Raw genomic sequence first — 23,515 nt, forward strand, 5'->3', positions numbered from 1 at the left:
TTGATCATTGAGCTCAGGGTGTTTGTGGTGAAATTGTGTAAAAGTCTTTATCTTTCAGCTTGTGGTGTTTGAGGTGAAATCGTGTAAAACTGTCTATCATTGTGCTCGGGGTGTTTGAGGTAAAAGTGTCTATAAAGGAGGCAAAATTGTGTTAAAGTGTCTTTTTATCATTGTGCTTGGGGTGTTTGTGGTGAAATTGTATAAAAGTGTCTTTCACTGTGCTCTGGGGGTTTGTGGTGAAATTGTGTAAAATTCTTTATCATTGAGCTCAGGGTGTTTGTGGTGAAATTGTGTAAAAGTGTATTTTGATCATTGTTCTCGGGGGGTTTGAGGTAAAATTGTGGAAAAATGTCTTTTTATCATTGTGCTCGGGGGTTTTGAGGTGAAATTGTGTGAAAGTGTCTTTATTATTGGGCTTGGGGTGTTTGAGGTGAAATTGTGTAAAAGTGTCTTTATTATTGGGCTTGGGGTGTTTGAGGTAAAATTGTGTAAAAGTGTCTTTTTATCATTGGGCTTGGGGTGTTTGAGGTAAAATTGTGTAAAAGTGTCTTTTTATCATTGTGTTCGGGGGATTTGTTGTGAAATTGTTTAAAAGTGTCTTTTTATTATTGTGCTCCAGGGGTTTGTGGTGAATTTGTGTAAAAGTCTTATTGAGCTCGGGCTGTTTGAGGTGAAATCGTGTAAAAGTGTCTATCAATGAGGTAAAATTGTGTAAAAGTGTCTTTATCATTGTGCTCGGTGGGTTTGAGGTCAAATTGTGTAAAAAGTGTCTATCATTGTAAAATTGTGGAAAAGCGTCTGTATCGATCTCGACGAGTTTGAGGTAAAATTGTGGAAAAGTGTCTATCATTGAGCTCGAGGGGTTTTTGATGAAATTGTTTAAAAGTGTCTTTTTATCATTGAGCTCGGCGGGTTTGTGGTGAAATTGTGTAAAAGTGTCTGTTTATCATTGAGCTCAGGGGGTTTGAGGTAAAAGTGTCCTATTGTAATAGTGTCTTTTTATCATTGTGCTCTGGGGGTTAAGGTAAAGTTGTGTAAAAGTCTTTATCATTAAGCTCAGGGGGTTTGTGGTGAAATTATGTAAAAGTGTCTATCATTGAATTTGGGGGGTTTGAGGTGAAATTGTGTAAAAGTCGTTTATTGAGCTCGGGCTGTTTGAGGTGAAATCGTGTAAAATTGAGGTAAAATTGTGTAAAAGTGTCGTTTTATCACTGTGCTCGGGGGGATTTCTGGTAAAATTGTGTAAAAGTGTCTTTTTATCAATGAGCTTTGGGGGGTTTGTTTTGAAATTGTGTAAAAGTGTCTTTTTTCATTGTGCTCGGGGGGGGTTAAGGTGAAATTGTGAAAAAGTGTCTAGCATTGAGCTTGGGGGCTTTGTGGTGAAATTGTGTAAAAGTGTCTGTCATTGTTCTTGGGGGGGTTTGTTGTGAAATTGTTTAAAAGTGTCTTTTTATCATTGAGCTCGTGGGGTTTGAGGTAAAATTGTGTAATATTAATAATTGCTTACACTTATACATCGCTTTTCTGGACACTCCACTCAACGTGCTTTACAGAATATGAGGACTCCCCTCCACCACCACCAAGGTAAGTTGTGATATTAAAGTGTCTTTTTATCATTGAGCTCTGGGTGTTTGAGGTAAAATTGTGTAAAAGTGTCTTTATTATTGTGCTCCAGGGGTTTGTGGTGAATTTGTGTAAAAGTGTCTTTTATTGAGCTCGGGCTGTTTGAGGTGAAATTGTGTAAAAGTGTCTATCAATGAGCTCGGGGGGTTTGAGGTGAAATTGTGTAAAAGTGTCTATCATAGAACTTGCGGGCTTTGTGGTGAAATTGTGTAAAAGTGTCTTTTTATCATTGTGCTCGGGGGGTTTGTGGTAAAGTTGTGTAAAAGTGTCTTTTTATCATTGAGCTCGGGGGGTTTGAGGTGAAATTGCATATAATTGTCTATCATAGATCTCGGGGGCTTTGTGGTGAAATTGTGTAAAAGTGTCTTTTTATCGTTGAGCTCGGGGTGTTTGAGGTGAAATTGCGTAAAATTGTCTTTCATAGAACTTGGGGGTTTGTGGTGAAATTGTGTAAAAGTGTCTATCATTGAGCTCGGGGTTTTGAGGTGAAATTGCGTAAAATTGTCTTTCATAGAACTTGGGGGTTTGTGGTGAAATTGTGTAGAAGTGTCTATCATTGAGCTCGTGGGGTTTGTGGTGAAATTGTGTAAAAGTCTCTTTATCATTGTGCTTATGGGGTTGTGGAGATATTGTGGTTTTTGGGTGTAAAAGTCTTATTGTTCACACGTTGCTGCTGTGATGTGGCCATTCGCCTGTAGGTGGCGCTCTGTCCAGTCATTTTTAAATGTACCAGTCCTGATGGATGACTGTACACATCCTCAGTCAAGGGGAATATCTAATTAGTTACTCTCCAAATAGCATTTTTGTATGAAACATTTAAAGAAATCGACAACCACTTTTCAAAACGCACAATAACACAGACTGGTATGTTTGACAACGAGTAAATAAGACACAGGCGAAACGAGAATTCACCATCACTTTCTGCATGTTTACCGTGACCTGTCCTGATCATGAGAAGTCTCAGACGCGTCTCTTCACCAGACAGTTTAATACAGCAGTTCTACATGGGACCGGTGTGAGAGTATGTGGGTAACAGTGATGGCTCTCTCTGCTGTACTGCTGTGGCCCTCCCTCCTGATGACAGAATCGTCTCACACTTCACCTTCACAGACACAAGCTCCATGTGTTTGTGGTGAAATTGTGGGTCTTTCGGTGTAAAAGTTTATTATTGAGCTCACTGAACTGATCTCGAAGGCCACTTTAATTTCAGTTGACGTCTGAGATTTTGAGTGAAATTGTAGTTTTGTAGGTTTAAATGTGCTGTTTCTTTGACTAGCCGGCTTGTTTAGTTGATATTTGTATTTCCTTCTCCTGAAGTAAATATCAAGTGTTTTTTTAATGAAATTGTAGGATACCGGATTGTAGGATATTTCCTGTCACTTTTTTTATACCGTATTACTGTATTTGAGGTGTGTCGAAGTCGCTCTATATATATATTGGTCTATATTGGAGGTTTGCATCACCGCTGCTAAAATCGACAGAAAACAATGTCGTAAAAATGTGTTTTCGAGGTTTGCTTTGGTTCAGATGACACCTCAAATACAGTAATATGGTGTAAAAAAAGTGACAGGAAATACGCTGTGCTGAAGCTCTGTATGATGACGTTCTTGCAGGTTTATTTGAGTTCAGGTAAAGAGAAATGAAAGTTTTATAAACACTTATTTCGGAGGCGTGTTTCACTCCAGGGGAAGTGAGCAGAAACTAAACCAAAGAAATGCAAGAACAGGGCGTACAGATGCGTTATGAAAGGGTGTTCTGGATGTGTGACTCACAAAAACTATATAAAAACTGAAAACAGGAGATCTGCAGGTTGTCTGTTAAACCTTGAAGTTTATTAAGTAGTGATCAGCAGTAAGTTACTGGTTTGCCCCGGTTCTTGTCTTCCAGTTCAGGACTTGTGCTGGGGAGTGAGTGTGGTCTGTGGGCTCTGGCGGGAACAGTCACACTGTGGGGACGGGGGTATCCTGTTCCTGCTCTGATGTTCTCTCCTGGAACCTCCATTAACATGTGATCTCAAGAAAAGAGAGTGATTGATTGGCTTTGAGTGCCTTGTGAAATTCTCGGGGCTCGAGCGATCTGCTGTGAGTTCCCTTGTGGTGTCCCCATGTGACTGCGTGTGCCTGTGTCACTGCTGTGTGTGATTCCTCTCCGTCGCCCCTCAGGCGTTCCTGGGTCTCCTCTCGCTCTTTCACAGCCCCGTACCTGAGGACCAGAGCGTCTCTCGTCAGCAGGGCCTCGCGCCTGCAGGTGACTGAAGTGTGCTTTTATATACAGGTGAGAGAGAGTGCACAAGAATCGTCAGAAGTCAACACCCATCGTTAGAGATGGATGATGTCCAAGGTCACCCAGAAATAGAGCACGACAGGTCACTCAGAGGAAAGGTATTTTTAATTTTTCACCGGCGTATGGATCTACCAAGTACAGACGCCAGACAAAAAACATTGAAATGCGATTTGAAATTCACACTGGCGTGTTGAGAACTGTTCCTTAGAAGCGTTTGATCTGTGTTCAGATCTTCTGCTAAGGAGATGTGGTCAGGAAAGGCAGAGACGCCTTCTCTCGTCTGAGAGACCGTTGTCTGCAAACCCTGAGGTGTCCTGCTGTCTTTATGATCTATAATCACACTTTCCCCTGTGGACATTAAATCATCTGTCGCAGCAGGATGCCGATTGATTTGAAAGGCAGCTTTATCTCGACAGCATGAGAGAGAGGCCAACATCAGTCTGGCTGGAGGTCTGGTGAAAGGAAAGCTTTGAATTTAGAGAATTTAAAATGATTTTTGTAGATTTTAAAACTAAGGGATTGAGTAGAGCTAAGTTATTTTATTTCAGTTGAACTTTTAGGAACAGTTATTTTACGAAACCCGAACATTATTCTGTGTTTTGGTTTACTCGAGATTTAACGCAAGATGGAGTTTCCTGCAGGAGTTGTCGGGCGGTGTGGAACGTGTTCCGTGTCCTGCAGGAGTTGTCGGGCGGTGTGGAACGTGTTCCGTGTCCTGCAGGAGTTGTCGGGCGGTGTGGAACGTGTTCCGTGTCCTGCAGGAGTTGTCGGGCGGTGTGGAACGTGTTCCGTGTCCTGCAGGAGTTGTCGGGCGGTGTGGAACGTGTTCCGTGTCCTGCAGGAGTTGTCGGGCGGTGTGGAACGTGTTCCGTGTCCTGCAGGAGTTGTCGGGCGGTGTGGAACGTGTTCCGTGTCCTGCAGGAGTTGTCGGGCGGTGTGGAACGTGTTCCGTGTCCTGCAGTCCGGGCTTTCACTGTGGAGCTCGCCAGTTTGACATCTTGAGTGATTTTCCTCAGCCTCTAGTTTCTCTCCCTCACGATCCTGCGCTCCTCCGGCAGCAGTTTCTCATTGTTGGCAATCTTGGCGAGGATCTCGGCGTGCTGTTTCATCTTGCGCAGCTCGGCGATGCGGTCCTCGAAGCCCGGGCGGGCCTCCTCTTCCTCGTTGCGGATGAGCAGCTTGATGTAGGCGGCCGTGGACAGAGCGTTGGGCTTCAGGGCGATCTCCAGCCGCGCCACGCAATTGGAGGACAGCCTGATCAGCTGCATGATCCGGTCCTCGATCGACTCGAAGTCAAGTTCGATTTTCTCGAGCATCTCCTTCGGCGACATGAACTTGCCGGAAGCCTTAATGATTTCGCTCAGCTTCACCGAGATCTGCCCGGCCGAGATCTGAGGCAGCAGCAGCCTCGCCATCGCCGAGCGCTCCTCCAGGACTTTCTTCGTCAGCGCCAAGTCCTTCCCCTCCGTCTTCTCCAGGGTTTGGAAAAACCTCTTCAGCTGCTTCACATGGTTCGTCCAGACGATTTTCTCCAGCTTGTTCTTGTCCTCTTCCTCGTCATCACTCCCGGAGACCTCCCTGTTGGAATCTGTGTTGGGCCTCTCGTTTTGCGTGTAAAGGGCGGAGGAATCCCTTCTGGTTGTGGAGCTCGTAGGACGTCACAATGGAGGTCTGACTCTCCGCCTGCGAGCGGTTGGTCTCCTCGTGGATCAGCTTGAATCGAAACCGATCCTCCCACTGCACGCCCAGGATGTAATTGATTATCGCGTTGATGAGGGTGGTCTTCCCTGCCCCCGTGGCCCCCAGAAGCATGATGACCTTATTGTTCCCTTCTTCTACTTTCCTGCCGAACGTGAAGCACTGGAAATGCTGCTCGTTGGTGGGCTCCTGTTCCAGCGACAGGCTGTATAAGGAAGGCTCCCCTGACTTGACTCTGCTGTCCTTCGGGATTGTTATTGGAGTCTCGGGGCTCGGTGGACTCTTTGCCACAGTCGGAATAAACCCAGACGATGTAGGAATTTCCTTCCCCTTAGGTTCTCCAGAGTGCACACCCTCCCTCTGACTTTGAGCTTCGTCCATGTTTTGCTGTCTTGCTCGTCCGTTGCCCCCTTGAGGACCTCTCTGTATTCAACTTCGTAGGAAGTAACGCTGACTCCCTGTCCCACAGAGGTGGGCATGTCCCAGGTGACCGTCATGGAGTTTGGTCCTGTTGATTTCTGCTGAGGAGCTCCGGGGGGGGCTGAAGGAAGAGTCTTGCAGGAAGGAGTTGCGTCGCTGGCACAGCCGACTCCGGGTTTGCAAACCGCCCGGCAGCCGAATCGATACGAAGCGTTCAGGTCCAGCCCCGACACGGTGAACTCTGGCTTGTTGTCATCGGTGTCCACTTCCCCCCAAGCTGAGTCGCCCGGCTTCTGGTACAGAACCCGATACCTCACGATCTCGCCGGCGCCGTACTTCGGCGGGCGGAATGCCAGCTGGACGGAGTCGTGCAGAGTTGTCAGCATGGCCGGTACCCCCGGCTGGGAAGGCAGCTCGAAGTGCTTGCTGGCCAGAGCCCCCCTTCCGAAGAGGTAAACGGAAGATCCGATGTGGACCTCGTCGTAGATTGACGCCACACAGATCTTGTTCGGTCTGCCTTTGTTCTCTCTCTCGAAGTCTAGGAATAGTCTGATGTTCTCCCGCGTCAGGGCTGTGACTTCCCCTGACCTGAACCATTTCCCCGTCTTCCCTCTGGCCCGAGATCAGGAGCTACCTCTTCACCCGTCCCTCGTTCGGAGGAGGTCAGATAGCTTTCCAAGATGGTTAGGTATTGCTCTCTTTGCTTCAGCGATGTAAACGGTGACGTCGCTCATAATAACGTGATTCCTGCGGGGAGACAAGAAATAGAAGAGGTGTTCATGGGGCTTTGCAAGCTTGTCGCACTACAGGGAGTGATCTTTCAGCTGTGCGGTCAAGTGTCGCTGTAGCGTCCCTGGTGGTCTAGTGGTCAGGATTCGGCGCTCTCACCGCCGCGGCCCGGGTTCGATTCAATACTCTTCTGGGGCGGAGCGGTGGCTCTGTGGCTGAGGATCTGTTCCTGTGGCCGGAAGGTTGCCGGTTCAAATCCCGCAGCCAGCAGAGGAATCTGACTCCGTTGGGCCCCTGAGCAAGGCCCTTCACCCCAACTGCTCCAGGGGCGCAGCTTCTCTCCCTGTCTGTGTGTCTGTCTCATGGAGACCAAGTTAATGCAAGACGACACTGCACCAGACTGGAGCCAGATGGAGTTTCCACTGTGGGTTAACGCTAGGGGACGACACTGCACCAGACTGGAGCCAGATGGAGTTTCCACTGTGGGTTAACGCTAGGGGACGACACTGCACCAGACTGGAGCCAGATGGAGCGTCCACTGTGGGTTAACGCTAGGGGACGACACTGCACCAGACTGGAGCCAGATGGAGTGTCCTCTGTGGGTTAACGCTAGGGGACGACACTGCACCAGACTGGAGCCAGATGGGTATGACTGGAAGCTGGGGAGGAAGTGACCTCATCATTGACACTCTGTCTCTGGGAACACCAAGGACTGTGAACGTAGGGGTACAGTGCCTGACGATGCAAGAGGAGCTCAGTTGTGCCAGGCCTCCAGGGAGGGACAAAGTCCTAGGAAGGAGCCAGACTTCCAGGCAGCATGGCAACCAATAGGATTCAGTAGCGTTCTGCAGAGTGTGGAGAGGGAGACATTGAAGGAGTTGCGTCTTTGATGTGTAAAACTTATCAGAATCTAAAGAGGGCTCATACAGCTCAGCTCAGTATAGTTCTCACCTGGAATCTGTCATAGAGCTGAAAGACAGGTCACCTCAGTGTGAATCTCTCACCTGGAATCAGTGTGTCTCTGTCAGGGTCATACAGAATCCCCAGCTGGATCAAACGAACGCATGAACCCAAACTGTCTGGATAGCTTCTGTAAAAACGTTTTCTAAACCTTGGAGTTGTACAGTTTTAGACGCTTTGTGATTGTGCTCTCTCACAGAAGATGGAAAACAAGTCTCTCATAAATTCCCATAGGAATTAGAGCCAGGATCGGATCAAGGATAGGATCGGAGCCACACTCCTCGCCAGCTCTCCCTTCTCTGTACCCAGCCAGTGTTGAAGCTGATACCGGAGGCACTGCTGTACACAGAGAGGGGAGGGAGGGGGGAACAAGCCGCACAGCCCTGTTGTTGAAGTCGATACTATGGGTTCTCTCCAGACACAGCTGTATGAGCTCCCCCGGTCAGGACAGGAGGCTCTACTGTACACAGAGAGGGGCGGAGGTGGGGAACAAGCTGCACAGCCCTGTTGTTGGAGCCGATACCCTTTAACTGATGACTTCCAGTCAGCAGCAGGGGCAGTCGATCACTCGGGATGCAGAAAGCTGAACAGGACACCCAGTTATCTGAAAATGTTACTTTATTAAAACTTCTACAAAAAGATTCACGACAAGAACCAGACGAACCCGAGAGCCTTCGACACGCCAGCGCCGCCCAGAGGCAGCGCGAGGACCGCAGACGGGGAACGCACCAACGTCTCCATATATTGGTGTAACAATCTGTCCCGTACGCTATGTACAACATGAGTAGTCGGCGAAGAAGAAGGAAAAAAACACAAAGACATCCAGTGTGTCACGACAGCAGTACCTACAGCGCCCACGCCCCTGGGGTAGTATTCACCCCCCTGCCCCGCCGCCCTCACCCCTAAACCTCAACGCTGGCCGGCCGAGCCCCCCGTCCCCCAGAACACCCTGGACTGACTCCACCTGCTCCTGTCCTGCTCTGCACAGCAGCGCCCCCTGTAGCTGGACTAATGCATTACCGGTACGTTGTAGCTGCTTGACCCTTTTGTTCCTCTTCGTCGTCTTATTCTAAGCCCTTCCCTCTCTGGCAGCTACCACGCGGGGCGCCTGACCTGGGTGACCATGGAGCTGTGAAAAAATAGAGCCGAAACCTACTGTGCTCTTGGTGTCGCACGTCGAACAGCAGCGGTTTCCTGCTTTTCTCCAGGCCTCTTCTGCAGACGGTGGCCCTTGTGGTCCCCAGAGCCAAGAGCTCAGGGATTCGCTCCCTGTATGATGGCCGGTGTCCTTTTGGACTTTGCACTGATGTGGAATTAAAACTTAAATGTCGCCCTGTTCGTCAGTAGTCTGCAGTCCTCTCTGTTAAACTGTCAAGGTGCTGTCAAAAAATTCCATTATTACACTAGAGACATAGTAAAACAAAAAAAAGCTAACAACAATCATCTAACAAAAGAGGTTGTTGATGGAGATGCCAGTAAACCCTGGTGTGTCTGCAGCAGGGCTGTCCAGTCCTGGTCCTGGAGGGGTCAGTCAGTGTGTCCAGTCCTGGTCCTGGAGGGGTCAGTCTGCCCCCTCTCAAACTGGTGGAGCAAAAGTTTCTAGCACCTTCTGTGCTCCCCTGTCCCCTCTGACACCCCGCCAGCTCCCAGATCATTCCCCTGCCTCCAGCAGCCACCTTCCGGACCGGGTTGGACGGACGACCGCAGAACCGGCGCTCTTGGGGAGCCGGGCCGCGTCACGACTGCGGGCGCCACGATCACAGCCAGTTTCACATCGATCGCCGTTCCGGGGCGACCTGTTTGTTCTGTAGTGTGAACAGTGACGCACACGCACGACATGAGAGCTCATTAAAACAGACAGACGTGAGAACCTCCGCGCACACACGCCGAGCGAGCAGCAGAGTCATTTCTCCTCCCCGCCGTTAGTGACGCAGGTCTGCTTGTCCACGAGCCGCTGAGGCCCGATCACACGGCCCTCGCGTCTCTCCTGCACACCGGGGCGCAGAGACGAGGAGCCGGTACCCCAAAACTGTCCTCCTGGTCTAACAGGACCGGACCTGAAGCACTGGACCAGCTAGACTGGACCTGAACCACCAGAACAGCTGTCCTCCTGGTCTAACAGGACTGGACAGTGTACTGACCTGGGCCAGTCACAGTGAATGGATCAGGAGTGATCGATCACATGGAGATACTGACCTGGGCCAGTCACAGTGAATGGATCAGGAGTGATCGATCACATGGAGATACTGACCTGGGCCAGTCACAGTGAATGGATCAGGAGTGATCGATCACATGGAGATACTGACCTGGGCCAGTCACAGTGAATGGATCAGGAGTGATCGATCACATGGAGATACTGACCTGGGCCAGTCACAGTGAATGGATCAGGAACGATCGATCACATGGAGATACTGACCAGGGCCAGTCACAGTGAATGGATCAGGAGTGATCGATCACATGGAGATACTGACCAGGGCCAGTCACAGTGAATGGATCAGGAGTGATCGATCACATGGAGATACTGACCAGTGCCAGTCACAGCGAATGGATCAGGAGTGATCGATCGCATGGAGATCCTGACCAGGGCCAGTCACAGTGATTGATCGCATGGAGATCCTGACCAGGGCCAGTCACAGTGAATTGAATGCCACCAGGGGGCGCACAAGAGGCTCAGCAGGACAGGAGAGGCTCACCGACCTGAGCCACACCAACACTAACCAGCCTCAGGACAGCACTGCTAGAGCACCACAACCCAGACTCAACCACATCACAGCACAGATCAAACAGCAATATCTCACACACTGGGACACACACACACAAACACAACATAAACTGGAATGCTACAGAACCTTAAACAGACAATACACACTAGCTGAATATTTGACCAAAATAAAAAATAACAAACAGAAACAGACCCTGACGAAGTACAGGCTCAGTGACCACAACCTGGCCATAGAAACTGGGCGACGCAGGCAGACCTGGCTGCCCAGAGAGGACAGGCTGTACTCCCAGTGCCAGCGGGGAGAAATAGAGACAGAGTTGCACTTCCTACTGCACTGTGACAGATACTCTGGGATTAGAGAAACATTCTTCCTGAAATCTAATCCCAGAGTTCCCACACCTGCCAGAGTCACAACGGGTCCCAATCCTACTGGGAGAGGGAGGAGGGAACTCAGTTGATCTGGCAGCCCAGTATGTGATCTCCTGTCACAGCCTGAGGAACAGTGAGTCCGTCTCCCAATAATGCTCCAGCCGCCTACAGTATATGTCAATATTATATAATATGTCTTTGTTGTAAATGTCTGTAACATGTCTGTAGATTTTATTTTACTTCTATTTTTTGTCTTGTTCCATGTTAATTTTATTATTTTTATTTGCTTTGGCAACACTGATTGTATCCATCGGTCATGCTAATAAAGCCCCTTGAATGGGGGAGGGGGAGGGGGAGAGGGGTCAGCCTGCAGGACATGAGAGAGAGACAGGTACAGGTACTCCTGGCCAGGTGTGGCTGTTACCTGCTTGCCCTGGTCTCTGAAGAACTCTCCAGCGTTCTCGATCACCAGCTCATCTGTCATGGAGGCGTAGGGCTGCTCCTTACACAGCCTCAGCATCTCCCAGAGGGTCACCCCGAGCGCCCACACACCCCCACAGACACACGGGGTCACCCCCAACACCCCCACAGACACACAGGGTCACCCCCAACAGCCCCACACAGAGACACAGATGGTACCCCCAGTGCTCAGGCGATGCTGTAGCAGGAGGTCACCCCAGCAGCAGTGACCCCAGTCCGGGGGCGTGGGGGAACCCCGACGGGAGACGTACCATGAGGATGCACTCCCAGGCCATCCAGTGGATGGGCAGCACCGCGCGGCCCTGGATGCGGTAGTAGTCGCCGGCGTACAGGTTGCGGCTCATGCCGAAGTCGGCGATCTTGATGGCGCCGCCCTCCCCCACCAGGCAGTTCCGGGTCGCCAGGTCCCGGTGCACAAAGTTCAGGGAGGCCAGGAACTTCATCCCGGAGGAGATCTGGCAGGCCATGGAGATCAGAGAGGTGTAGCTGGAGAGAGAGACACATCTCATATTAACACTGAGAGAGAGAGAGTGGGGTTCATACAGACACACTGACTGGACACTCCAGTACATGAACACTGCACTGAGAGAGAGAGGGGTTCATACAGACACACTGACTGGACACTCCAGTACATGAACACTGCACTGAGAGAGAGAGGGGTTCATACAGACACACTGACTGGACACTCCAGTACATGAACACTGCACTGAGAGAGAGAGGGGTTCATACAGACACACTGACTGGACACTCCAGTACATGAACACTGCACTGAGAGAGAGAGGGGTTCATACAGACACACTGACTGGACACTCCAGTACATTAACACTGCACTGAGAGAGGGGTTCATACACACACACTGACTGGACACTCCAGTACATGAACACTGCACTGAGAGAGAGAGGGGTTCATACAGACACACTGACTGGACACTCCAGTACATGAACACTGCACTGAGAGAGAGAGGGGTTCATACAGACACACTGACTGGACACTCCAGTACATGAACACTGCACTGAGAGAGAGAGGGGTTCATACAGACACACACACTGGACACTCCAGTACATGAACACTGCACTGAGAGAGAGGGGTTCATACAGACACACTGACTGGACATTCCAATACATGAACACTGCACTGAGAGAGAGGGGTTCATACAGACACAGTGGGACAGAACTGTGTTCAGTGTGTGATCAGAGTGGCAAAGTACTGTATTCAGTGTGTTGTCACAGTGGGACAGTACTGTTTAGTGTGTCATCCGAGGGTGACAGTACTGTACTCAGTGTGTGATCAGAGTGGCACAGTACTGTACTCAGTATGTGCTCAGAGTGCCACAGTAGTGTGTTGAGTGAGTAATCACAGTGGGACAGTACTGTGTTCAGAGTGGGACGCTAGTGTTCGCTGAGTTATCACAGTGGGACAGTACAGTGTTCAGTGTGTCATCAGAGGGGCACAGTACAGTGTTCAGTGTGTGATCAGAGGGGGACAGTACTGTGTTCAGTGTGTGATCACAGTGGGACAGTACTGTGTTCAGTGTGTGATCACAGTGGGACGGTACTGTGTTCAGTGTGTGATCACAGTGGGACGGTACTGTGTTCAGTGTGTGATCACAGTGGGACGGTACTGTGTTCAGTGTGTGATCACAGTGGGACGGTACTGTGTTCAGTGTGTGATCACAGTGGGACGGTACTGTGTTCAGTGTGTCATCAAATGGGGCAGTACTGTGTTCAGTGTGTGATCAGCGTGTTGTCACAGTAGGACGGAACTGTGATCAGAGTGGGACGCTAGTGTTCAGTGTGTGATCGGTGCGGCACAGTACTGTGTTCAGTGTGTGATCGGTGCGGCACAGTACTGTGTTCGGTGTGTCAACTAAAATGGGACAGTACAGTGTTCGGTGTGTGATCACAGGGGGACAGTAGTTTGTTCAGTGTGTCATCAGTGGGGGACAGTACTGTGCTCAGAGTGGTACAGTAGTGTGTTCAGTGAGTGATCACAGTGGCACAGTACAGTGTTCAGTGAGTGATCACAGTGGCACAGTACTGTGCTCAGTGTGTGATCACAGTGGCACAGTACTGTGCTCAGTGAGTGATCACAGTGGGATCAGTACAGTGTTCACTGTGTCATCACAGTGGCACAGTACTGTGTTCACTGTGTCATCACAGTGGCACAGTACTGTGTTCACTGTGTCATCACAGTGGGAAGCTAGTGTTCAGTGAGAAATAATAAAGTAAATAATAACAACGTAACGTGGTTTTCGGCACGTCTACCTAGGCTGCAGCTACTCCTGCATTATGTTTCATGTAAAAGTTTTAGCTTAGATTTTGTTTGCAAAATCTTTAAATGCAAATAACAAAAACTAGACACAACCACAGTCCATACGAGGCCCCCTGCTACACTTTCACTGTTAATTCATTAAAGCCCATATTATCTGTGCTTTCCCTCACGATAAACAACTGCACCTGAATTGACACATCTCTTCTTGCTGAGTCCTTCGCACAACAAACAAAATTTCTCACCGGTCAGAGACAACAATTCTAGTGGAGCATATCCTGTCTTTGACAGGACTTGTAGTGTTTTTAGAGAAACCAACAAGGTCAGTTCTATTCCTTGTGTTTATCACCGTCGGAAATTACTCTCCAGTCAGCTGATTTGTACACCGTGTGTGCAGTTCTTGTGTGAAGGAGATTGTTACTAGTATGAGTAGTATTATTAGTAGTGTTATTACTATTAGTAGTAGTATCAGTATTATTACTAGTATTATCATTATCAGTAGTATTAGTAGAGTATAAGTATTGCTAGTGTTATTATTAGTAGTATTAGTATTATCAGTAGTACTAGTAGTGTTAGTAGTAGTTCTATTGTTAGCAGTAGTTGTATTAGTGTTAGTAGTAGTACTATTGTTATCAGCAGTAGTATTAGTGTTAGTACTATTCTTATCAGTAGTAGTATTATTAGTATTAGTAGTAGTACTATTGTTATCAGCAGTAGTATTAGTGTTAGTACTATTCTTATCAGTAGTAGTATTATTATCAGTAGTTCCTCCCGGGGAGCAGCGGCCTGTTTTTTCCTAGAAACAAACACAGTTCTCTGAACCCTCGACCGTCACGCGGCAGCAGTGAATCGGCGGAAATTCGCACAACCGCTGAGGGTGCCGGCCGTCCCTGCGCGTGCTGTACTCCGACGCGGTGCGTCTCGACTGTGTGGTGCTGTGTGTGGGTGCAGGTGTGTCTCCTGCCTGCTTTTCAATGTTCTTTTTTAAACAGCCCCACTGGACCCCAGCAGGTGTGAGCCTGGCCAGTACCTGGAGGGGAGACTCCTGGGAAAACACTGAGGCTGCTGCTGGGAGAGGTGTGAGTGAGACCGGCAGGGGGCACTCTCACCCTGCGGTCTGTGTGGGTCCTGATGCCCCAGTATAGTGACCGGGACACTGGGCTGTAAACAGGCGCCGTTCTGCGGATGAGACGTCAAACCGAGGTCCTGAGTCTCTGTGGTCATTAACAATCCCAGGGTGTCTCTCGAGAAGAGTAGGGGTGCTACCCAAGTGTCCTGGCCAAATTACCCCCCAGGTCTTTACCCATCATGGCCTCCTAATAACCCCCATCTATGAATTGGCTTTATCCCTCTGCTCTCCTCCCCACTGAGAGCTGGTGTGTGGGGAGAGGACTGGGGCGTCATCCAGGTGGGGCTGCACACTGGTGGCGGTAGTGGGATCCCCATGACCTGTAAAGCGCTTTGAGTAGAGTGTCCAGAAAAGCACTATAGAAGTGTAAGCAATTATTATTATTATTATTATAATGACTTTTAAGTTACGTTTGTCAAGAAATGACTTTTGAGCAAATTGTACTCCTCTTACCTGTGGAGAGGTTGGTCTCCTCTCATGTCTCACCTCCCTGATGCTCCTGTCTCTCGCCCTGTTGCAGTGAGTGAAGTCGAACCCAGACTCCAGCCCTGTCCCTCTGAGCTGAGACTGGTGCTGCTGGGCAGGACTGGTGCTGGGAAGAGCTCAGCAGGAAACACCCTCCTGGGCAGCACACAGTTCCCCTCCCGGCCCAGCCTGTCCGCGGTCACCCAGACCTGCGAGAGACGCAGGGGTGAGGCTGCTGGGAGGCAGCTCTCTGTCATCGACACGCCAGACCTCCTGGACAGCAGGGGGCGCCAGAGAGACGTGTGTCTGGAGGTCCGGAGGTTTTACCCAGATCTTCGCCTCCGAGGAGCCCGGGTGTGAACCGGCGCTGCCTGCCGCCAGCTGCCCCCCCGAGGGGCAGGGGCAGGGGGGCAGGAGGAAAGGCAGGGGCTGCTGTTGCCCCCCCACCCACACTGCCATCGCCCCTCCTGGCGGGGGAGGAAGAGGGGGCGGCGGCCGAGGCGATGAAGACCGGGGAGGTGCTGCTCCTGGTCGGCGTCTCTCAGTACCTCAGCAGCAGCTCTGACCTGTGACCTGTAAGCCCCCCCGCCCCCCTTCTGGGTGGAGTCCGACCGTGATGGGAGAGGCCCTCGAGTCCGGCCCGATACCGATACCCGTACCGGCCAGCCGGACCCGAACCCGAGCTCGGACCCGGACCGCTGCCGCCCGGAGAGGGGAGTCCGGGACTCGTGGGCGGAGACGCCCGTGGCGCCTTATCGCTCTGTTTGATTATTGATTGATTTCCTGGTGGTGGTAGTGGGATCGGGGGTACCTTTAAAGCGGAGACGACGGCACCGAAATTTTTGGGCGCGCCTTCTCTTTAAAGCCCTGGCCAAATATGAAGACAGTACGTACAGTTATAATTCAAACGGAATTAAAAACTACACATCCCAGTTACCATGGTGGTGCTTGTGATCATTGCGTTTAACCAACGAAACAGGGCGAAAAATCAGTCACATGACTTTGGGGCAGAGTTTCGAAAGCTTAACCTATCAGCAACAAAGCGAAATTTACACGATAGGCTACCTCAAACTGTCAGTTACACGACTGTGTATGTCGCTTAAGCCACTCCTATTTGGCATTTTAGTTATGGAGGCGAGAAGACGCCCCCCCCCTCTCTGGGTGTCTGATTTGCCGCTATGTTTAACCGTCCGTGTCCAAATCGCAGTAGCTACGTGTACGAAATAAAGTTCATCCCAGCTACAAAACGTATATATTTTTGTGGTAAGAGGGCGCAAAACATCAGTATTTACTGCTATTAATTACTGTACGATTTATAGTTGAAATTTGAGCCTAGATATAAAGTTAGATATAAAGTTAAAGTCTCGACAAAGCAATGTAGGAAATACAGAGAAAATAAATCCTTTCTGACATCTAAAATCAGTTTCGATCAAGGTCTCTAAAACGAACAAGAAAAAGAGGATTTTCGGAGGGCAATTACGCTGTGTTTATATAGGATAAGTGATCTATGAGCAATCTAATTTCTTGTTCGTTTAAAACAGTGAAATGTCAGCTGCAAAAGATCGCACCAGAAACAGCACTCTCTCTGCCTGTCATAGACGTTCAGGAAAGGCTGAATGAAGTCATGTCAAGAACAATAATTCGGTGATCAATAATAACAGTTGTAGGACAAGAAACAAAAGTTTATGAAAACTTCTTTAGGCTAAAACTCAAGTTCATTCTACAAATTAAGGCAAATGAAAATTCAGGATGTTAAAGTGCTAGAGGTGTAAAAAATACAAAAATGCACATGAGTAAAAAGTTTTAGAAATGGAGCAGGTGTTGCTTTGAAATAAGCAAACAGAAAAAAAGCCATGACTATAGTGCAGAAGAGGGATGCAGGAACACTTGCTTAGATATACAAAAAAAATCACAAAAAGGTGTATGTTACAAAAGAACATGCAAACATGTACATCAATTTCCCTTCACGATCAATAAAGTCTTATCTATAAACATGAAACAGAGTGAGGAATCAGAAAATTAGCATGCATAAAAAACAGCAATTCTGTCAATGAGCCCTAAATGAATTAATAGCAACCATGGTTTCATGGAGGGCTTCTCAGATAGTTGGGCATTCAGGTAGATTGCCAGGTGAAAGGATTTGTAAACATACTTTGTTAAAGCAAGTCAGTTTTTTCTGCAACACATAAAAGACATTTTTCCAAGAAAGTTTAGCCTTTGTCACTAATGAAACCACTAAATAAAGACATAAATATAGAAATCTTAAGATTTTGTTATTCAATGTTGGTAGCAGGATGAACTGTGCTAAGTGTATATTTTGTCGCAGCGTTGCTGCAAGATGTTAACAGTGAAAAAAGGTATTTAGAAATGAGTTATTTCAAGAAGAAAATGTTCAGAATAATTGCAAATCTAGCAGGATAGAGAAAGCACAGAAAACAGGCAGTTAGATTGATCAGATTAGTATGAAAAGTTATTTAGCAAAGGGAATGAGAAGAGTGACAAACTAGTATGCTTTAGATCTTTTTATCTGGACCAGGGAAAACTGATCATGTTTCTCTATAACAATAATAAAAAACTTTATTTTATATATCACCTTTAAAATTGGCATCTCAAAGCAATACAGTAGATATAAAAACAGATAAAAGGACCACAGATTACAAAGTAAATACATATAAGAAAGACAAGCAGTTAGAGGTGCTACCAAAATTAGAAAATGAAGCAGATACAGACACTAAGTCTTCTGAAAAGAAAGGTTCTGAGGTTAGATTTAAATGCACACAGTAGATATAAAAACAGATAAAAGGACCACAGATTACAAAGTAAATACATATAAGAAAGACAAGCAGTTAGAGGTGCTACCAAAATTAGAAAATGAAGCAGATACAGACACTAAGTCTTCTGAAAAGAAAGGTTCTGAGGTTAGATTTAAATGCACTCAGGGTACGTGACTGATATCACTGGGAATACAAATTGAGAGCTCTGGGGTGCAGCTAGAGAAGACCCTGTCACCCACAGAATGTAGATGTTCTTGAGGACAGCTAGAAGACCAGTCAGACGGACAAAGGTGGGGAGTAGACAGATAATAAGCCATATACTGTAGGTACTGAATGAGGATGAGGATTTTGAAGTTGACTCGAAACCTGATAGGTAACCAATGCAAGGACTTGAAAACAGGTGTAATGCATCCCTGATAGGATTCTCGCTGTCATATTCTGAACATATTGAAGATTGCTCAGTGTGGATTTAATTTCCCCAGTGAACAGGATGTGCATTTATTAATTCTAGAAAAAAAAGCCTTTCTTGATTTCTCTTGTTCTTAGTTTCTCTAGTTCCCTTTAAAATAAACTATTATTCCACAATGCAGAGTATTACATGGACAGTATTTACACATGATATTTGTGATTTAAAGAAATTAACACAAGCAGCTTTTGGAGATTTAAGTGTTGGCTGAGTTATTGCAGGATAAAAAACTAGAGATGTTGGTAAGAAGATAATTTTGGGATAGCTGAGGAATACACTGATAACAAGAACACTTCCTAATGGGGTTAGGCATACTTTTGATGAAGATGATGAAGTTAACAGACTGTATGTTTACATAGATACTGAAATTAGGATTGTATTTTAGATTTTGTGTAGTTGCTAGCATTGAACTGTGTGTTGGATGCACATGAATTGAAGGAATGGGCAAACATAGCTGATGCGGATCCACAGAGCCAGCATATTAAGATGTTTATAATTAGAGGCAATTTGTTTAAATAACTAGGTATGGATACTGATGTGCAAGAGAGGTGGAAAGGCTGTTTACTTAAGCCAGCACTATAAAATATTTTATTCTCAGTGAGATGCTGCCATTTCATAGTGGGTTTCTAACACTGTGTATAGTTCCATCCACACAGTGCCTTTACTTCCATCCATTTCTAATCTCTTTATCCAGTACAGAGGATTTGGAGCCTATCCCAGTAAGCAACGGACACAAGGCAGAATACACCCTGGACATAGCGCCAGTCCATCACAGGACAGACAGACAGACACAAACACACACACACCAGGGCCAGTTTTCCCATAAACCAATTAACTTACCAGTATGTTTTGGAGTGTGAGAGGGAGTCATATCACACATATGGAGAAAAACCATGTAACCCAGAGAGAACATGCAAACCCCACACACACAGGATGGGACCTGGGACCCCAGTGCTCCAAGATAGCAATGCTAACCACTTTGCCACCATTATAAATGGATGGATATCTTAGTTATCTTTCTAGTTCACAGGTTTGCATACATAATTTAATTTTGAAAGCCACTGAGACATCAGGTACTACTGTTGTATTTATGAAAAAGAAACAAAACAAAAAGCATACTAACAACTGTGCCATCCTACTCTTTAGTTAATACAATTTATTATTTTTAAACAGTTAACATTGTTAGCAAAATATTTATATGATAGTCAGATTTAATGTATATTTGAACAATGAAAATATATTTTTACAAGATGTGGGGGAAAGTGCAACAGATTATTACAGTGCTAAATTTAATATTATTGATTGCTAATAGTTTATGCTAACACCTAACTTTCTTAATTAGATGTATTTAAAACAGTGAACTAAGTGTAACATACCATTCAGAAATACAATCGAGAATAGTTTTGTGGTGTTTGTATGGATGAAACGTTCGTTCTGACTGCTGCGCTCCGCGCCTCCTCCCTCTCTCGGTGCCGCGCCCCTCTCTGACGGAGCGCAGTGGGCGGTACGCTATTTTCAGAGCCTCTGATTGGGAAAAAAAGACCTGCTGATGAGTTTCACACAACAGGAAGAGAAAAGAATGGGATTTTTTCTCTTCGAAACGTGTGTTGTCTTTATGAAATTCGTGTATTTTAAACGTTTAATTAAGAAGTAAAAACCTTACAGCGTACACAAAGATTCTGAGCTGATCACGAGGAAGAAAAATCACCCATTTTTCGCGCATAAAAAGTGGTTTTTAACTCTCGAAACCTGTTTTTATATGTTTTAAAGTCGTGCAATGTCTAAGTTAAGCAGGAACACATCATTATATCTCATTATTTATTTATTTTTTAAAAAATTTAAAAATCGTTTGCCCAGCCTAGTTTCAGGTAAAATTGTGTCAAAAGTGTCGGTTTATCATTGTAAAATTGTGTAAACGTGTCTTGATCATTGAGCTCAGGGGGTTTGAGGTGAAATTGTGTAAAAAGTGTCTGTTTATCATTGTGCTGGGAGGGTTTGAGGTACAATTGTGTCAAAAGTGTCGGTTTATCAGTGAGCTCGACGGGTTTGAGGAAAAATTGTGTAAAAATGTCTTTATCATTGAGCTCGACGGGTTTGAGGTCAAATTGTGTAAAAATGTCTTTATCATTGAGCTCGACGGGTTTGAGGTAAAATTGGGTCAAAAGTGTCGGTTTATCATTGAGCTCGACGGGTTTGAGGTAAAATTGTGTAAAAGTGTCTTTATCATTGAGCTCGACGGGTTAGAGGTAAAATTGGGTCAAAAGTGTTTTTATCATTGAGCTCGACGGGTTTGAGGTAAAATTGTCAAAAGTGTCGGTTTATCATTGAGCTCGACGGGTTTGAGGTAAAATTGTGTAAAAGTGTCTTTATCATTGAGCTCGACGGGTTTGAGGTAAAATTGGGTCAAAAGTGTCGGTTTATCATTGAGCTCGACGGGTTTGAGGTAAAATTGTGTAAAAGTGTCTTTATCATTGAGGTCAGGGGGTTTGAGGTCAAATTGTGTAAAAGCGTCTGTTTATCTTTGAGCTCGGTGGGTTTGAGGTAAAATTGTGTATAAGTGTCGTTTTATCATTGAGCTCGACGGGTTTGAGGTAAAATTCTGTCAAAAGTGTCGGTTTATCTTCGAGCTCGACGGGTTTGAGGTAAAATTGGGTCAAAAGTGTTTTTATCATTGAGCTCGACGGGTTTGAGGTAAAATTGTCAAAAGTGTCGGTTTATCATTGAGCTCGACGGGTTTGAGGTAAAATTGTGTAAAAGTGTCTTTATCATTGAGCTCGACGGGTTTGAGGTAAAATTGGGTCAAAAGTGTCGGTTTATCATTGAGCTCGACGGGTTTGAGGTAAAATTGTGTAAAAGTGTCTTTATCATTGAGGTCAGGGGGTTTGAGGTCAAATTGTGTAAAAGCGTCTGTTTATCTTTGAGCTCGGTGGGTTTGAGGTAAAATTGTGTATAAGTGTCGTTTTATCATTGAGCTCGGGGTGTTAAACTTTATTTTATATAGTGCCTTTAAAGGTGGCTTCTCAAAGTGCTTTACAGGATGACAATAACAATAAATATACAAGATACAACACAATGACAATACACAGAGGAGACTTTGGATGGTGGTACTAAGAGCAGAGGGGTGAAGAATGGAACCAGTTCAGTAAAGGCTTTTCTGAAGAAGAGGGTTTGGAGTCTGGATTTGAAGAAGTTTAGAGAAGGTGACTCTAACTCTCTAATCTAACCTTGGGGGCATAGCAGGAGAAGGCCCTGTCGCCCATACAATGTAGACGGGCTTGGGGGACAGTAAGGAGGGCAGAATTTGAAGAGCGGAGGTTGTGAGGTGGGGAGTAGGGCGATAATAGTTCAGACAGGTACTGAGGTGCCAAGCCACGCTGAGCCTTACAGGTGAGCATGAGGATTTTAAAGTCCACACGGAATTTGACTGGATGCCAGTGCAGGGACTCCAGGATAGGAGTGATGTGGTCACTTGCACCAGACCTGGTCAGGATTCTGGCTGCTGAGGTTTTTTCAGAGTAGATTTAGATACCACATGCAAGTAGAGCATTACAGTAGTCAATTTGAGAGAATACAAATGTGTTGATCAGCTTTTCAGCCACAGTTAGTGATAGCATAGGGGGTAGTCTAGCGATATTTCTAAGGTGAAAAAAAGATGTTTTGATGATATGCTGCACATGTGGGTCGAATGTTAAGCCAGAATCGAATATCACTCCAAGTTTTTTCAATTTTGATTGAAGCTCAAGTACAGAGCCATCTACCAAGTACAGAGCCATGTCATGGTCAACAGTGTCAGAAAGCAGCACTGAGATCAAGAAGGATGAGTATAGAGAGGGAACCCAGAATCAGAAGCTATTAGATGATCGTTGGTGATGTAACTGGAGTGTGACAGCACGTTCTAGACTTTTAGGAAGAAAGGGTCAGTTGGAGATGGGGTGAAAATTAAGATTGTCGAGAGCCATGTTAGGCTTCTTTGGCACTGGGGTAATAGCAGCAGTTTTGAGGACCGTTGGTACAATGCCAGTGCTCATGGATTCATGTATAATATTGAGGACAATGGGACAGAGAGAAGAGAAACAGGACTGGAATAAAGTGGTGGGAATGGGATCTAAAATAGATGTGGTGGGTTTCATGCGTGTAACTAGTTTGTTGAGGGATGCTGAGTCAAGAAGAGAGAAGCTGGAGAGAAGGGAACCAGAGAAGTTGGATGAGGAGGGAGGAGGTATGGAAATGATATGTGCAGTGGAGAGAATGTGATGTGCGTGTTGAAGATAAAATTGTGCAAAAATCGTTTTATCATTGAGCTCAGGGGGTTTGAGGTGAAATTGTGTAAAAGTGACTTTTTATCTTTGAGCTCAGGGTGTTTGAGGTGAAATTGTGTAAAAGTGTCTTTATCATTGTGCTCGGGGGGTTTGTGGTGAAATTGTGTAAAAGTGTCTATCATTGTGCTCGAGGGGTTTGTGGTGAAATTGTGTAAAAGTGTCTTTTATTGAGCTCAGGCTGTTTGAGGTGAAATCGTGTAAAAGTGTCCATTAATGAGCTCGGGGGGTTGTGGTGAAATTGTGGAAAAAGTGTATTTTTTCATTGTGCTCAGGGGGGTTGTGGTGAAATTGTGTAAAAGTGTTTTTTTATCATTGAGCTCGTGGGGTTTAAGGTGAAATTGTGTAAAAGTGTCTATCATTGAGGTAAAATAGTATTTTTATCACCGTGCTCAAGGGGGTTGTGGTGAAATTGTGTGAAAGTGTCTTTATCATTGAGCTTGTGGTGTTTGAGATAAAATTGTGTGAAAGTGTCTATCATTGAGCTCGTGGGGTTTGCGGTGAAATTGTGTAAAATTGTCTATCATTGAGCTCATGGGGTTTGTGGTGAAATTGTGTAAAAGTGTCTTTTTATCATTGATGTAAAAGTGTCTTTATTATAATTGTGCTCGGGGTGTTTGAGGTAAAATTGTGTATAAGTGTCTGTTTATCATTGAGGTAAAATTGTGTAAAGGTGTTTATCATTGAGGTAAAATTGTGTAAAAGTGTCTTTATTATTGTGCTCGGGGTGTTTGAGGTAAAATTGTGTAAAATACTTTTTATCGTTGAGCTCGGGGGGTTTGAGGTGAAATTGTGTAAAATTGTGTAAAAGTG

At 46.3% G+C, this 23,515-nt stretch overlaps 1 protein-coding gene across 1 annotated transcript in view; it reads right to left on the reverse strand.

The window, feature by feature from the left end:
* Positions 1–11,809, reverse strand: part of LOC138242578 (epithelial discoidin domain-containing receptor 1-like) — a 40,487-nt gene extending 28,678 nt beyond the window's left edge. The window contains exon 1 of the mRNA XM_069198116.1: positions 11,536–11,809. Within this exon, the coding sequence (XP_069054217.1) occupies positions 11,536–11,793 (258 nt within the window). The 5' untranslated portion in view covers positions 11,794–11,809. The remainder of the gene's footprint in view (positions 1–11,535) is intronic.
* Positions 11,810–23,515: the final 11,706 nt, after the last annotated feature.

This window comes from Lepisosteus oculatus, chromosome 14 (assembly GCF_040954835.1).
Source record: "Lepisosteus oculatus isolate fLepOcu1 chromosome 14, fLepOcu1.hap2, whole genome shotgun sequence".
Taxonomy (NCBI): Eukaryota; Metazoa; Chordata; class Actinopteri; order Semionotiformes; family Lepisosteidae; genus Lepisosteus; species Lepisosteus oculatus.